The 14,686-nt window shown below is 51.6% G+C and overlaps 1 protein-coding gene across 2 annotated transcripts in view; it reads left to right on the forward strand.

The window, feature by feature from the left end:
• COL6A2 (collagen type VI alpha 2 chain) overlaps window positions 1-14,686 on the forward strand; it is a 28,741-nt gene that overhangs the window by 572 nt on the left and 13,483 nt on the right. For both annotated transcript variants that reach the window (XM_033007343.2, XM_033007342.2), the window contains exons 2-19: window positions 4,259-4,393; window positions 5,329-5,927; window positions 6,521-6,541; window positions 7,243-7,308; window positions 8,008-8,061; window positions 8,170-8,214; window positions 8,400-8,426; window positions 8,693-8,719; window positions 8,821-8,865; window positions 10,057-10,110; window positions 10,506-10,568; window positions 10,797-10,859; window positions 11,765-11,854; window positions 12,727-12,789; window positions 13,189-13,251; window positions 13,391-13,453; window positions 14,006-14,068; window positions 14,520-14,570. In XM_033007343.2, coding sequence (XP_032863234.1) covers window positions 4,288-4,393; window positions 5,329-5,927; window positions 6,521-6,541; window positions 7,243-7,308; window positions 8,008-8,061; window positions 8,170-8,214; window positions 8,400-8,426; window positions 8,693-8,719; window positions 8,821-8,865; window positions 10,057-10,110; window positions 10,506-10,568; window positions 10,797-10,859; window positions 11,765-11,854; window positions 12,727-12,789; window positions 13,189-13,251; window positions 13,391-13,453; window positions 14,006-14,068; window positions 14,520-14,570 — 1,563 coding nt within the window. In that variant the 5' untranslated portion in view covers window positions 4,259-4,287. The remainder of the gene's footprint in view (window positions 1-4,258; window positions 4,394-5,328; window positions 5,928-6,520; window positions 6,542-7,242; window positions 7,309-8,007; window positions 8,062-8,169; window positions 8,215-8,399; window positions 8,427-8,692; window positions 8,720-8,820; window positions 8,866-10,056; window positions 10,111-10,505; window positions 10,569-10,796; window positions 10,860-11,764; window positions 11,855-12,726; window positions 12,790-13,188; window positions 13,252-13,390; window positions 13,454-14,005; window positions 14,069-14,519; window positions 14,571-14,686) is intronic.

The raw sequence follows: 14,686 nt of genomic DNA on the forward strand, positions 1-14,686 counted from the left end.
GAGAGAAGGGGTGGCTGCAGAAGCAGCACACTACGATTTGGGGTAATTTGGGAAGATATGGATCAGACTAACCTGTGATTCATGTCTCCTAGTTGTTGCTGAGGTTCATCACCACGAGCTCCTCTGGTTTTTTGCGAGGGTAACAGCACATTTGGCAATGCCTACGAGCTTCGTGCGCTTGCCTCCTCGAGTCAGCTATTTTTTTTTTTTTTTTTTTTTGGTGGCAGGGGTCTTCACGGGTGCTGTAAATGGAGGTTTCTGGCTGCCAGAGCTGGAGGTCCGCAGGGCTACAGCATCCCCCCAGGGGTCAGGAACCATCCTGTGGCCAGAGCACCTTGCTGCGGCCTGGGTTTTCCCAGATGTTCCAATATAGCTGCAGTAGGAGTGCTGGGGAAGAGCTGGGTGGGCTCCCCACATCTCGGGAAAGCTTCCCCCCGGGGTGGTGTGCCCAGGCACTCGAGCGACGGGGCACGTTTGGGCAGCGACTGTGACAAACACTGAAATTCCCTCCGCACGCAGTGTGCAAACCACCGTGGGCACAAAAAGGAGGAAGAGGAGCTGCATTTATAAGAGCTTTTGTTCCAAATTGGGACATTTGGCTTGGGTTTTGTTGGTTTTTTTTTGTTTGTTTGTTTGATTGTTTCTGGGGTTTTTTTCTGGTTTTGTTTAGCAAACATCTGAGTGGAGCAAAATGCTGCCTGAACAAGTGGGTGGCACCACAGGCGCTGCCCGCTGGGCATAGCCATGAAAAAGTTGGGGCTGGATCCGAGTCAGAGCTGCAGTGTAGTTTCAGACTTCATTCTGCATATGACATAGCTAACACAATTCTCCTTTCTTGAGAGTAATGCATTTTTTGTGACTTTAAATAGGCTCCTTGCAGGCAGAATTAGCTCAGAGAGCAGAGCACCTGATTTTTTGTAAATTTGGGAGCAATTTACTCAGCTATAGTAGGTGTTGTGGTGTTGAAGGAGAAGTACAGAGTGCACTAGGGGGAACTTCAGAAATGTCAATGTGTGGGATAAGACAGACCACGGCTCTGCCTGGCCAGGCACATGAGGTGATCTTTCTAGTACATTAAAATCTGATCTATCTGATAATCAAGTGTGAGAGAGCAAAAAAGCCAACTGCAGTTTGCACATTTGAAAGAGTCATTGCAAGCCATTTCTTTGCCATAAGATTTAATTTGATTCAGTTGCTCAGGGTGGGAAGAGGTACCCACAGGCAGAGCACTCAGGTCCTCCTGCAAGACCACCATTTTTGCAGGGCTCTGTGTAGAGAACTCCATATACTTCTGCAATTATGTGGGTAACAGCCAGGTCACCTGGGATCTGAGTCTGGGAATAGCAGAGACCATGTTTCTGCTGAGAACCTGAGGCATTAGGTAGGAGCATAGACCCCAATGTAGGGAGGCTGGTGCAAAGCAACACCCCCAAAATCTGTCAAAGGGCCCAAAACAGCTGCTCGAGGTTCCCTGTTGTTTTTTTCTTTGTGTGCATCTCATGGGGAAAGAGGTGCATCACTCAACAGTACGAATACTGAGAGAAGGAAACCTCAAGAGAAATCTTTGTAAGGCCTTGCTCCTACAATATCATGGTCCTGCTCTTGCAGAGAGAGAAAGGTCAAGGAAGAAGAGGAGGTGCAGACCCAGGTATTCAGATGTAGTGAGTCAGCTCCCAATTTGCTCTTTCCATTGGTTTTCTGGACTGTCAGTGTTCGAAAATTGTCTTCAACATGCAGAAAATGCCTTAGTCTGAAATACACCCTTTTGCTGGTGAAATCTGAGATTTTCCACTTGAGCGTTTCTCAGCTGGAGGTGGGGCTTTAAGGAAAATACCAAATGTTACGAGATTTGTGAGAGAATCGCAACCGCTGACAGTGCTCTGAGGATGACAAAACAGGCAGCCCAGCCTTGGAGACCTCTTAGGTGGGGAGAGGGGCCTCCCCCTCCGTGTCCACTCCCTGTTAATGACCAGGTGGGATGCTGGTATAGCAGAAGGCTAACGGAGCTCGTGGCACAGAGATCCCCTCCGAGGGAGGCAAAGTGCCTGTGACAGTGAAATCAAGGAGACTGTGTGCAACAGGGCCACGAAGAAGCGTGTCTGGCGTTTTCAGCTGTCACTTTTCCTGTGCCAGAGCTGGCCCTGGTTGCCCGTGCAGTTTAACTGCTCCTCGCAGCCCTGCCAGGAGAGCAGCTCTTCTGCACAGCCCCTTTCCCACCCACGCACACACGGCGGGAGGGAGGGGAGAAGGGAAGGAGGTGGTTAAACTCAGGACGCGGCGATCTGTGAGTCAGACACTTGGCCAAAGCCTCCAGTGCTCCCAGACTCTCCAAAAGCTGATGTCTCCAGCTTCCTCCGCCACCACGGAAGACTGGCTCTTAAAATGGGGCTGTCTGAAGGCACAAAGCTGTTGCATCCTCCGAGGGATCAGGATCTCCTGCAGCTCCGCTTTGTGGAGGGCAAACAAGACGAGGGAAGCCTGTAATAAGGCTAGAGGAAGCCTTGATCTTAACTAAAATACCCCCTTTAGCATTACAGTAAGTATTTTATCCTTACGACACCTCTTCTGTTCTCTGCAGCGCAGTGAAAATTGAGCCGCCCTTACCTACGAAGGGGCTTCCTGAGGCGACGGTCAGGTCCCTTTGCAGGCAGCTGTGCAGCCTCTCTGAGCTGGAGCAGGGGAAAAGGACCCGGGAACTGCTTCGCAGGGACATCTAGGCGCTGAGCTGGAGGCATGTGAGAGGCCCCTCCGTGTCAGAGGGCTTTGCTGAGCCGTGTCTGTGAAGCACCTCAAGTTGGTGTTCCGAAAGCTTTCGGATCTCTGTGCAGCTTGTCCCCTTCCCACAGGAGATCTCCAAAGAGCATGAGGGTTTCCCCTTCCCCTGGCTAAAATCCAGCCTGAAAACTGGCTCTCACAGACTTGTTAACATGCGCACGAGCCATAGGAAGGAAGGAAAGCTGTCACTGTTGTAAGGGTATTGGCAGCACGGACAGGAACTAGTCATTCCAGAATAAACCAGTTTGCAGAACCCTGTGATGTGCTGCAGCTTGCAGTATAAACTGGAACGGGAGGTTTCCCACCAGGAATAGGTGGTCACCACGTGGAGAGAGGTCTCTAGAGAGATGCAGGGGGAGCTGAGCTGCCTGTATTTTTCAGGTAATGCCACTTCTCCAACTAAAGCAGCAGCTCAGCTGCATTACTAACTCGCCCTCCCCCTGCACAGCCAATGCAACCAAACGCACTCTCAGTGTCTGTTCAAGCCTTCAAAAAGGCTTTTGGACTCTTCAAAAAGCTACCCAAAAAATCCATTTAAGGAAGAAGTTCTCCTTCTGGACTGGACTCTGGCCTTCTTTTCCGAACAGAGATGACACATGCCCCTTTTTTGGTTTATGTTGTGTTGACCACCAAGCAGAAAAGCGTCTGTGCTACTACCTGGCCTGCGTGCCATCAAGAATCCATGCTGGTTAGTGTGATTGTCCTCTAGACATAAAGGCGAGCATCGCCTCTTCCTCCATATTCTTTTATATTTATAACTGTCGCTTGGGTTTTGCCTGTGAATATCCTTTCAAATCCTGGGTTCCTCTGGACACTTATATACGTTCCCAACAACTTTTCAGACTAGAGCTCTAACTCTTCTGCTGCTTAATTCATCATAACCCTACACAAAATATCCCCCCACGTGCAGCTGGACCTCAGAGGCCCAGTGGTGGGTTGAATGCTGAAGATGTGCATTTCTTCATGTGCTTGTTTACTCATCCCTTCACTCCGTGGGTTGTGTGCGCTACAAAGCAGCACTGTTAAGCGAGGGATTTTGCACCTTTTGGGTTTACTCGGGCATCACCACAGCCATGTGGTGAGTAGGAAGCGGCAAGGACCTGCCACACACCTTCACTAGTGGTCTGGCCAAGCAGGAGAAGAGAGGAGCATGGATGCTTACATCTGCATGGGCTGAGTGTGATGGAGTCAGTGTGGGCATGGGGCAGCCATACACATGGTTGGTTTGGAGACAAACCGTTAAATCAGAAGATCCTGATGCCCTGCCCATAGCCCATACTCCAACAAAGGAAATATTTTAATTGCTTAGCTTTCAAGTCAAAATAACAAACTATATTAGTGGCCCAGTGATGTGTCACGGTGATGGAGAGTTCTTGTTTTTCACAGACAGGGTTTACAAGGAACAGTGGCCAGCACTGCGTCTTCCCAGCAGAGCTAGGAGGTTGTATATTGTGCTTAATGTGTAACTTGTCTTTTCCCACAGGCATCTAAATATCCAGAGGAACTGCTGAGATGTTCCGACAAGCCTTTTTTTCCACTCTCCTTTGTGTGGCTCTAGTTCCGCTCCATGCTCAGTTTGATGTGGATCCTGGAGATGTCAGTCCTACCTCCTGTACAGGTATTAACCAGATAATTTGGGTGTCTTTCTTCCTTGTAGGCAGCAGTTTTACAGAAAGCAATGGCCGTGCTCAGTTGTAGATCCTGCTCACCAGGAGGTGACAGTGGCACGTGACACCTCTTCTGCCCCTTTGCGCTCCTGGGCAGTGCCCCGAGGTAGCGATCCATTTGTCAGGAACACCAACCTCCATCCCCCGAAACTCCCATTTCTGGGTTTGCGTTGGTGTGCGGAGAGGTAGAAACTGAAGAGCTGGGGTCTGCCAGTGGTGGCTTCTCCTAGCTGATGCAGTAATAAATACCAAGGACTCTCCAGAGCTCAGCTCTGTACCTGATGTCAGAAAACAGTCCACTTTGAATTTGACGATTTCAGTGCTTTTCAGCTGCAATGCAGAGGAGGTGACTTATGTGCCCAGCCATTTACAAAAAACCTGCAAGATTTTGAAGATTGATTCAGTACTGAGCAAATCTTAGGATTTTGAAGTCCTGGGCACTGGAGAGTTATCTGACCCGCACACAGATGACACTAGGTGGGACCTGTGCTTTTTCCAATATCACACTTGGGTACGATCTTTTTGAAAACGTTTATAAATTAGGGAGCAACCAGCAACCTGGCAGGCAGAGTGTTCATTTAGTGCAGGAGAGCAAAAGTCATACCTTTGTTCTTCGTTTAATCCTGGCACTTAGTTCTCAGTTTCCTCATTTCCTCCAACCCAGATGGAAGTAATTCCTGATTAATAAGAGCTACAACACTCGCAGGAAGCTGAACCTCGAACCTCGTGCTGTTGTTTGCTCTGTTCACAACTCCACGTGCTGTCCTCTGCTGTCTATACATATGTCTATACATACATACGCCTCTCAGTCCAGGTTTCTGGGGGACAGTGAAGGGTGTGCAGCGTGAAGTGCTCTGACATGGTCTGAATAATTGTCTCCGTGCAGAAAAGAGGAACTGCCCCATCAATGTGTACTTCATCATTGACACCTCGGAGAGCGTTGCTCTGCAGACTGTGCCTATCCAGAGCCTCGTGGATCAAATAAAGGTGTTCATCCCTGAGTTCATCAATAAACTGGAGAGCGAGCTCTACCAGAACCAAGTCTACATCACTTGGCAGTTTGGTGGGCTTCATTACTCGGATGTGGTGGAAATTTACAGCCCTTTAACGAGCAGCAAAGACGTGTACCTCCTCAGACTGTCCGCTATTAAATACCTTGGCCGGGGCACCTTCACCGACTGCGCTATCTCCAACATGACGGAGCAGATCCAGACCCAGATGGCCTCAGGCGTTAACTTTGCAGTAGTCATCACCGATGGGCACGTCACCGGCAGCCCCTGCGGGGGGATGAAGATGCAGGCTGAGAGGGCGCGAGACATGGGGATCAAGCTCTTCGCCGTGGCCCCCAGCGAGAACGTCTACGAGCAGGGCCTGCGGGAGATCGCCAACCTGCCGCACGAGCTGTACCGCAACAACTACGCCATCACCAAGAAAGACACCCTGAACATCGACGAGAACACCATCAATAGGATAATCCAAGCTATGGTACGGAGTGCCGCCTGAGGTGCAGGGAGTATAACGGGGAGGGGGAGGGACAAGAGAAGCAGCGCATGGGGAGGGGGGGATGCTTTCTGAGCGGCCCCTCGGTGGGTTTCGGTGGAGTTCTAGAGATCACCTGTGGTGGGGGAAAGCCTCTGTTTTGTTTCTTTTCCTTTTCTATGTCCTTTCAGCACTTATGGGCCAAATGGAGCCTCAGGCATCTCTGATTTCTCTGGTTAGGTGCCTGAGCAGGACTCCTTGGTTTGTGCCTCTGTTCCCTGGTGTGTCTGGGCAGGCTGCCACCCTAGTCCTGGCTCTTGCTGAAGGCCAGACCCATACCCCAGCCTGCTCCCCCCCCAGGGTCACGTGGAAGAGTGTGCAGCACTGAGACATGTGCTCACCATCAGCACAGTCTTTGAGGCTCCACCTGTGAGGCACTGTTAGTCGGGGACTCTGCTGAGAACATCTTTAAAGCCATGGGACCTTTACCACCTCCTCGCCCTTGCTGTCACGCACACCTCTTGGGGTGTGATACTGTTTTTTTCTCTTGGGGCTGACCACCTGAACTGATTCTGTTCATCCTCTTTTCTCCTTTGCAGAAGCACGAAGCCTACGGAGAGGTGAGTGAGCAGCATCTTTATGTCATTGCCCCACAACACAGGTTTAAGTCGCCTCACTTAGAGAAGACCAGCTCGTACCCCGAAGTATCAGGCCAGATTTTGCAGTGAGCTGCATGGGATGGGTCTCTGCCCACCTGTGGATCAGAGCCTGGGGACCTGTCCTCTTACCCAATGGTTAAAATGGCATACACTGGATTCTTCACTCCTCACCTGCAATAAATTCAGGTTGATCGAACAGACTAATTGAATCACTTTGGAGGCGTGTTTTGTAGGCGCTGCGCAAGCTGAAGCTCCTGCCCTGCTGGTATCACGTGAAAAGGGTTTGGCATGCATAGGGAGGAGTGTGCAGAGCGATGCTCCAAAGGGCATGCACAGCCCCTGAGGGCCCCAGAAGAACAAGCCCACACCAACCTCGTCTGACACTTAGCAGTCCCTGTTCTTTCAGTCTGGCCCAGGAGCCGAGCCAGGATGAATTTGCTTGTGCCAAATTCCTGCTTTTAATTTACGGGCAGCATTTTCCCGCGTGCTTGTTGCTGCCTCAACTCTGACCGAGCTGGAGCCGCGGTAGTTTTTGGCACTGTGGTCCCAGGGATTGGTGCGTGGGGAGCCGTGATGCAGAGCCGAGCTGGCCCAGCACAGGAAGCAGCCGGCACGCTGCCGCGCGGTGCTTACAACCCCCTGTTTAATTTCTTGTATTTCAGTGCTACAAGATGAGCTGCCTGGAGATTACAGGTCCGCCCGGTCCCAAGGGATACCGAGGGCAGAAGGTAAGTCGCCCTAACCTGTGGGAAGAGAATAATGCCAGTGACTGCCACAGACACTGCGGGATGCCCTAGAGCCCACCTCAGCTGCAGCAGCCTTCTCAGGCTTAGTGCCCAGCTGGGAAATAAGTCCCCTGGGAGACTGCCGTGAATGGCACACAGCCAGCGCCAGTGTCTCCTCGTGTCCACGCCAAGGCTGATGCCTTGAGACCAGTGCAGAGAGGCATCCGAGCATCATCCGTGTTGACACCCAAATTATCTGGTTAATACCTGCACGGGAGGTAGGACTGACACCTCCGGGATCCCCATCAAACTGAGCATAGAGAGGAGCTAGAGCTACGCAAAGGAGAGTGGGAAAAAAAAGGGCTTGTCATAACATCCTAGCAGTTCCTCTGGATATTTAGATGCCTGTGGAAAAAGACAACTTACATGTTAAGCACAAGCACGGGAGGCAGCAGCTGTCTCCAGTTCCCCCGCCCTCAAGAGCAGAGTTCTCACATGTGTAGGGTGTCTCACTCTCCTGTCCCCAGCTCTATGTGCTCCCATCCCCACAGTCTTTGACCGACTTCCCCAGAATAAAGCAGGTCCTGCTCCACCATCTTGCTGCTCCAAGCTGTGTAGGAGCAGCCGTGGTGAGCCTGATGCTCCCAGAAATTGCCATTTTCTCACAAGCCCTGACTTACGTTGGGTTTTTTCTTTCCTTAGGGTGCAAAGGGGAACATGGGTGAGCCAGGCTCCCCTGGGCTGAAGGGACGGCAGGTGAGTTGTGAAAATTTCCCCCAGCACATTGAAAATGCTGCCCCTGCGTTAGCTGGGGCCACATCTCTGCCATGCTCAAGCTAACTCTCTGTGTCTTCTTCCTTTAAGGGTGACCCTGGCATTGAAGGTCCAATTGGATACCCTGGTCCAAAGGTAAGACTCCTATAGCTGGTGACTGAGCATTTTGCATTTGCTGATTTTTGGTAAATCAGGGGGAGCACTGCTTCTCCCTCTCCATCTGCCCGTTTCCCACCCGAGACCCCTGGCATGCCATTGCCTCTGCTCCTGCAGATCCCCAGTCACTAACACAATGTTTTTCTTCTTTTCCTTCTGTTTAGGGTGTCCCAGGGCTGAAAGGAGAGAAGGTGAGAAAGAAGAGACCAAATGGTTGTCTGGGTTCTTGGCAGGGGACGCACACCTTTCTGTTGCAAAGAGAAGTTTAGCTATAATGGGGAGAGTAACAACCCTATTAATATGTAATCACAGACACAGGGAGGGATTTCCAGGGGCACCTCAAAGCCTGTCTCCTTCAGGCATTGCCCATGATCTTGCAAAGTGTTGATGTTTTTCCTGAGCTAAGTGGGCAGGAGGGATGTAGGCAGACCGGCTGACTCCTGTCTTCTTCCCCCAGGGCGAGATTGGATCCGATGGACGGAGGGTAAGAAAGGACATTTTCTAACTTGCATGTCGTTCCATCTACCAGCCCTTGACTGGATGTTAATAGCTGACTGATCCCTCTTTCTTTCCACTTGATCCCAGGGTGCCGCTGGTTTGTCAGGCAGGAACGGCACCGATGGACAGAAGGTAACACCACTTGGGAGCACCCTGTAACGTCACTGCTGCTGTTCATTTCTTTACCCACCCTTGTCTCCACAGGTTGTTTTGTTTCTCCCATCCCACACGCTAGCTTTTGGTTCTGACAGAGGCTTCTCTGAACTTATTTGCACATTATTCTGCCTGCCCTGTAGAAATACACGAGCTAGCTGGAGACGAATTCATTCAGGTCACACAAGTGCTATCGCTTCGTCAGCAAGCTCTCTGCAGGAACTAAACACGTAACTCAGGCTGTGCTCCTGCTGCGGGAGGTGATGCGGCCGAATCATCTGGATGCAGATATCCTGAGAGTTAGTGACCCCTGCAGGACGTGTACACAGAAGGTTTTGCAGAAATTTGGTTTTCAAGGCAGTTCGTCACAGAATCTGAGATTTCATCTCTAAGATACTGCTTGTTCTTAATACTAAAGCCCTAAAACCAAGTACCTTGTAACAAAGTCCCTGAAATCCTCTGTCCCCTCTATAGTGAGCGTAGGGGGCTGCAACCTCCCTTAGGTCTGCATGCCATGCAGATGTACTGCAGGAAGATAGCCTAATTGGAGATTATTTCAGCTGGTCTTGTCCTCTGATCAGCACACGTTGGTTTTGCTCTGCACTCTCTTGTATACCCAGCCAGGTACATCTGTGAGATAATAACAGTTCTTCTCCCCGCTACTAAAATGCCTGCTGAATCTCTAAAACACAGAAGTCCTTCAGTCACCACCACTCTCTAGCTGGGGTGAGCTGCCAGAGAGCTGCGAGAAAAAGCCATTTTGGGGTGCAGAGCAAGGCAGTCGGTGCCTCAGGTTCCTGTGAACCTGAGCTGCTCAGACACGAGGTGCACAACGGAGGACCAGCGCAACTCTGGGCGTGAGTGGCCACCAAATCCAGCCTCAAGGGATGTGTCCATCACCCAGGGCACATGTGTGGGATGAGCGTGCTTGAATTCCCACCAACGCCTGTGATACCACTCAGGGCGTTTCAACTATTTTCTCCTCCTCCATTTGTCTCTGCACACCACACTCCTGTTTAAGGAACACATTTGCTATTTATTCTCTAACTGATCGCAGGAATGGTCAGTGGATGATGTTAAAAATTAGTAAATGTTAACAGGAAAAGCTGCATTTTCCCTTCAGACACCTACAGCTTCTCTGTGGTCTTCTTTTGAATGCTGTCTCTCTAGGGCAAGCTGGGAAGAATTGGACCACCAGGCTGCAAGGGGGACCGTGGTGACAAGGTAGGAATGCTTTACTCTTTCACCAGGCACATCAGATGTATCACCCCAACTTCAGCTGATGAATGAGTTGCACATGCAGAGAGATGTGGCCAACGAGAGGTTGCTGGCCCATTTTCCAACCGATGGCATGATCTGATCCCAGGCCTGGGATCTCCAGAATGGGGAGCACAGCCTGAATATTTAGTGCCTCCTTTCCATGGGCAAGTAAGCTGGGATCCCGCTGTGTCCCTTCTCTCCACATAGAGAGGAAGAGCTGCTCCTTTCACCAACACTAGCAACGAGCAAAAACTTTTAGTCTCTAGAGCAACTCTCTAAGCCAGTTGTTTTACTCTGCAGGGAAAGTACATATTGTTGCCACTGAAGAATGTGTGATCCTTTGTCCTTTCCCTCCCTAGGGCCCTGATGGCTACCCAGGAGATGCAGGAGACCAAGGTGAAAGAGGAGATGAAGGCATAAAGGTACAAGTACTCTGAGCAGCGAGCAGAGTGTGGGCAGAGGCCACCAGTGGGGACAGCTAAACACCATTGCCTGTATTTGCTCTTAAATCCTTCCCTACTCATGGAGCCCATAGGCTCTGTCTGCCTGGGGTCTGGTCCTGCTCCTTGGGCTCCTCGTGGTTCCTGGCAGTGGTGCACAGCGATATGTTGATGACACAGGCAATGACCATTGCTCTCTGGCTGTTTCAGGGAGATCCTGGCCGGCCTGGTCGGAATGGACCCCTGGGATCTCCAGGAGAAAAAGGAAGCCCGGTAGGTTCATGCAGCGTTCAGACGTCTCCAGTATCATTCCAGGGTCTGCTCCACGCAGCGTGGAGCCGGAGCAGCATCAGCTGCTGGTCATGGGGCTACTGCAGCACAAGGATGACTGCTTGCCAGGGCATACTGGTGATTCTGCGAATTAGCCCACCAGCACAGAGAAAGCACAAGCCCCTTGGTGGTCAAGTGAGCTCTCCCGCCTTGTGTGTCCTCACCAGTACGGTGGGAAACATCATGTGGGCAACAGGAGAGGGGACTGCACAACATCCCTGCAGCTCCCCAGAGCAAAAATGAGAGTGGGTCTCACACATCTGTCCAGAGCAGAGCAAAGCAGGCAAAAGAGATTCAGGAGCATTTACCTTTCTAGTCGATCCACTGCAACTGCATCTTTCCTTCCTTTCCCATCTTCTCATGAGTAGAAAGGCCCTGTTTGGCCGTGGTTTCCTCTGCCACAGTCTCGTGGCTTCCTCAGTGTTTGCAGGCTGTTTTTATTCAGGTGAGTAAACTTTAACGACTTACTTCTCAGAGATCTAGCGCAGGCTTTACCCACTGCACTTGACCTTATAGCCAATGGCCAGTTACTTCAGATGCAGTGGAGGAGGCTGAAATAGCTCTCCAGCTGTAGGCAGGGCTGAACAGACACTGCAAGGAAGAGTTGGTGAGCCTTTGCACTGGTTGATGGAGGAAAGGTGACACAGCATCACACTGCTCCAAGGCTGGAGCCTGTGCACGTAGCTTTGGCATGTAGGCGAGGTGGGTGCGTGGAAGCAGAAGTTGTGTGCTCATGGACACATCTGCTCAAGGGTGGACTGCCTGACACAGGGCAAGAGCTCTCTGTGTGCGCGCGTGTGCACCTTGACCTCTCTTCTGACAAGCTGTATTGCTTTTTCTTCTCCAAGGGACTTCCAGGCAACCCTGGAGCTCAAGGACCTCCTGGAAGTAAGGGAAGAAAAGGTGAAACAGGACCTCCGGGACCTAAAGGAGAGCCTGTAAGTGTCTGAATAGCTCTCTGGACAGTGGGCACACCATGGGAGCCTGATGCAGTTTCATGGATGAGCTCTGAGAAACTGCCCCGTTTAGCCAGCCTGCCTGCCCAGCCTTCTGCATCCCAAAAGATGTGCAGATGCTGATCTCCTTGCCTCCCTCATCTTCACAGAGCAGTAATTCCATAATCCAAAGCCTGCTGATAACCATTTCACCTTAGAAAAGTATCCTGTATTCTCACATAGCCACAAATGCCTCTGTGGATGCCCAGGGACCCTTTGGCTGTAGTCTAGAAAGTTCCCCAAGCCTCTGGCTTCTCACAGAAGCTCTCAGAGTCGAGATCTGGTGGCTGTTATGGTAGAGCTCTCTGAAAAGGGCAATGTCAAATTGCAGCCATGTCACAACATGGATGATGTCGTGCAGATCCAAGCTAATGTGATGGGACACTGCAAAATTTTGGGGAGTGGGTTGGAGATGGTGTTTTCTGGCAGAATACAGCAGCACAGCTCCACCAGCACCGAGTCCATCCAGATTGTGTCCTTGTATGAGATCTGGTGGGGGAAGCAATGCCGGATGAGCTGGAAGTAAAGCAGAGTCTTTAACCCTGAGGGAATGAACCACAAGTGTTTGTGGTCACTGCTGTGACCGCATTCCTGAAAGAACAGTCTGGCTGGAGATTCCCAAAAGCCAAAGGCAAGACCCCCCCCCAATCAGTGCCAGCATGGGCATCTCTGCTCACCTGCTGTCAGGGATGTGCTCACTAAGGGGACAAGGAGACGTCTCAGAGCAGGAGGGAGAGGGCAGGGCAGCCAGGCGTCACTGCTCAGGTAGCAGCAATCTTTGCATCCCATTTATGTGGCTTTCTGTGTCTGCCAAGGGTCGACGTGGAGATCCAGGGACAAAAGGCAGCAAAGGCACTCCTGGGGCCAAAGGAGAAAGGGTGAGTAAAGCAATCGCCCAGACCATTGGAAACAAGCCCAAGATGGCCAGGAGTGGTGTGCGTGATGTGCTACTGCCCAGCCATGCAGCATCCAACACCAAAGCTGGGAATTGCAGATCCCAGTGGGCTCTGCATGTGTGCTCTGCTCCCACTGTGCCCGCCCTGGTGGCAGTGGGTACAGCCTCCTCTTCCATGGCTTGATCCAAAAAGGGGATGAAGGGCAGAAAAGCTCAAGGCTGAGACATGTTCAGAGGGCGCACTGCCCTGACGCTGTGTTTCAAGCCAAGAAACACCAGATCTGAGAACAGCATCAGGCCTCCTGACTCCAAGGAGCACTGCCATGCGCACAAACAGCATTGGAGACACTCCTGACCAGGAATATCTTTGCTCACCTCACAGGGAGATCCTGGTACAGAGGGTCCCCGTGGCCTGCCCGGTGAGGTTGGAAGCAAAGGAGCAAAGGTAAGCACAGAACAGGGGTTGATGACAACCAAGAGGGAGGGAGCTGCTGCTATCCCAGGCAGCTCACTTGGCTTTCCTCCTCATGCACACCTGCCTGTACCTGCCTCTGTACGGTCTTGTTTCTTGCTTTGCTTTGCAGGGAGACCAAGGACTCCCAGGACCTCGAGGCCCTTCAGGTGCTGTGGGAGAGCCAGGCAGGATAGTAAGTCACCCTGGGTCATCTCTGCAACTGTGTACTCCCTCTACAGTGAGAGCTTGCCCCACTGACATAAGCTGCCTGCACTGTCCCTCCCGATGGCAGCCTGCCTGACCTTTTCTCAGGGAGGCTCAAAAATTAGCCCAGGGGTCCCTGGCTACCCTTTCCTGGGACAAGGAGAAATTGCAGAACCCAGGAGTCCCTGATTGTCCATCACTCCCAGTCCCAGGTGTTCCCATAAAAATGTGGAAGGGACCACGTCAGAGCGGGTCACAGGGCGAGGAAAGATGGGGCTCCCTGGGCACCCATTTGTCCTGGGTCTGTGGTTATTCCAGCACCCCACTGTGGCAGTAGGGCCGTGACATCCATGTGGCTTCATGGGATGTGGGAACCCATGTGCTGATTCAGTCACTGTCACTATAACCTCATCGGGAGGGGAGATGATCTCGCAGCATCATCTCCAGAGCTGGTTTCTCCAGCACCATCCCCTGTGTGGCCAGGGAGCCGCAGGGACCATCCTCACCCTCTTCCTCCAATCTCTCCAACACTATCCTGCAGGGTTCACGTGGGGACCCTGGTGACTTGGGACCAAGGGGTGATGCCGGGCCACCAGGACCAAAGGTAAAGTACCTGAATGCAACTCCGTATTTGAAAGGGTATTGTGATGTGCTTTTTTTTTGCTTGTTTGTTTTTTAATTATTAAAAAAAAAAAAAAAAAAAAAAAAAAAAAGGCAGTTTCCACTGCAGAAACCTGTGTGCCTTGGAAGGAGAATAGCTCAAACCTGAGCCTCCCTGTGGGGCAAAGATGTAGGTCTTGCTCTGGCCAGGGCAGCTCTGATAACACCCCTCACCCTGCACAGATTCAGGGGTGTCCCTGGCATGTGATGTCCCCAAGATCCTGCAAAGCTTTGCTCCTCACAGACATTCCCAACATTTCAGGGCCAGCAGCAGAAGTCACAGCTCCTGGTGGTGTCTCACCCTGGGAGAAGATGAAAACGGCTCTGCCACTGGCATCACCAGGCCAGAAGGGCCTGGCTTGGTTTCTGATGTCTCTTTTCTTTTTCTACCACAGGGTGACAGAGGCAGACCTGGCTTTAGCTACCCTGGACCCAGAGGACCGCAGGTATGTGTGCCTCACCCAGCTCAGACATACGTGCCACGAGGAAGCCCATTTCTGTGGAGGTTGCTGCCGGAGCTGAGCAGCCTGGGAGAAGAGGGAAGAAGGAAGAAAAATTATCA

The sequence above is a fragment of the Tyto alba genome, unplaced genomic scaffold, assembly GCF_018691265.1.
Source record: "Tyto alba isolate M040663 unplaced genomic scaffold, T.alba_DEE_v4.0 Super-Scaffold_7, whole genome shotgun sequence".
In the NCBI taxonomy this organism is placed as follows: domain Eukaryota; kingdom Metazoa; phylum Chordata; class Aves; order Strigiformes; family Tytonidae; genus Tyto; species Tyto alba.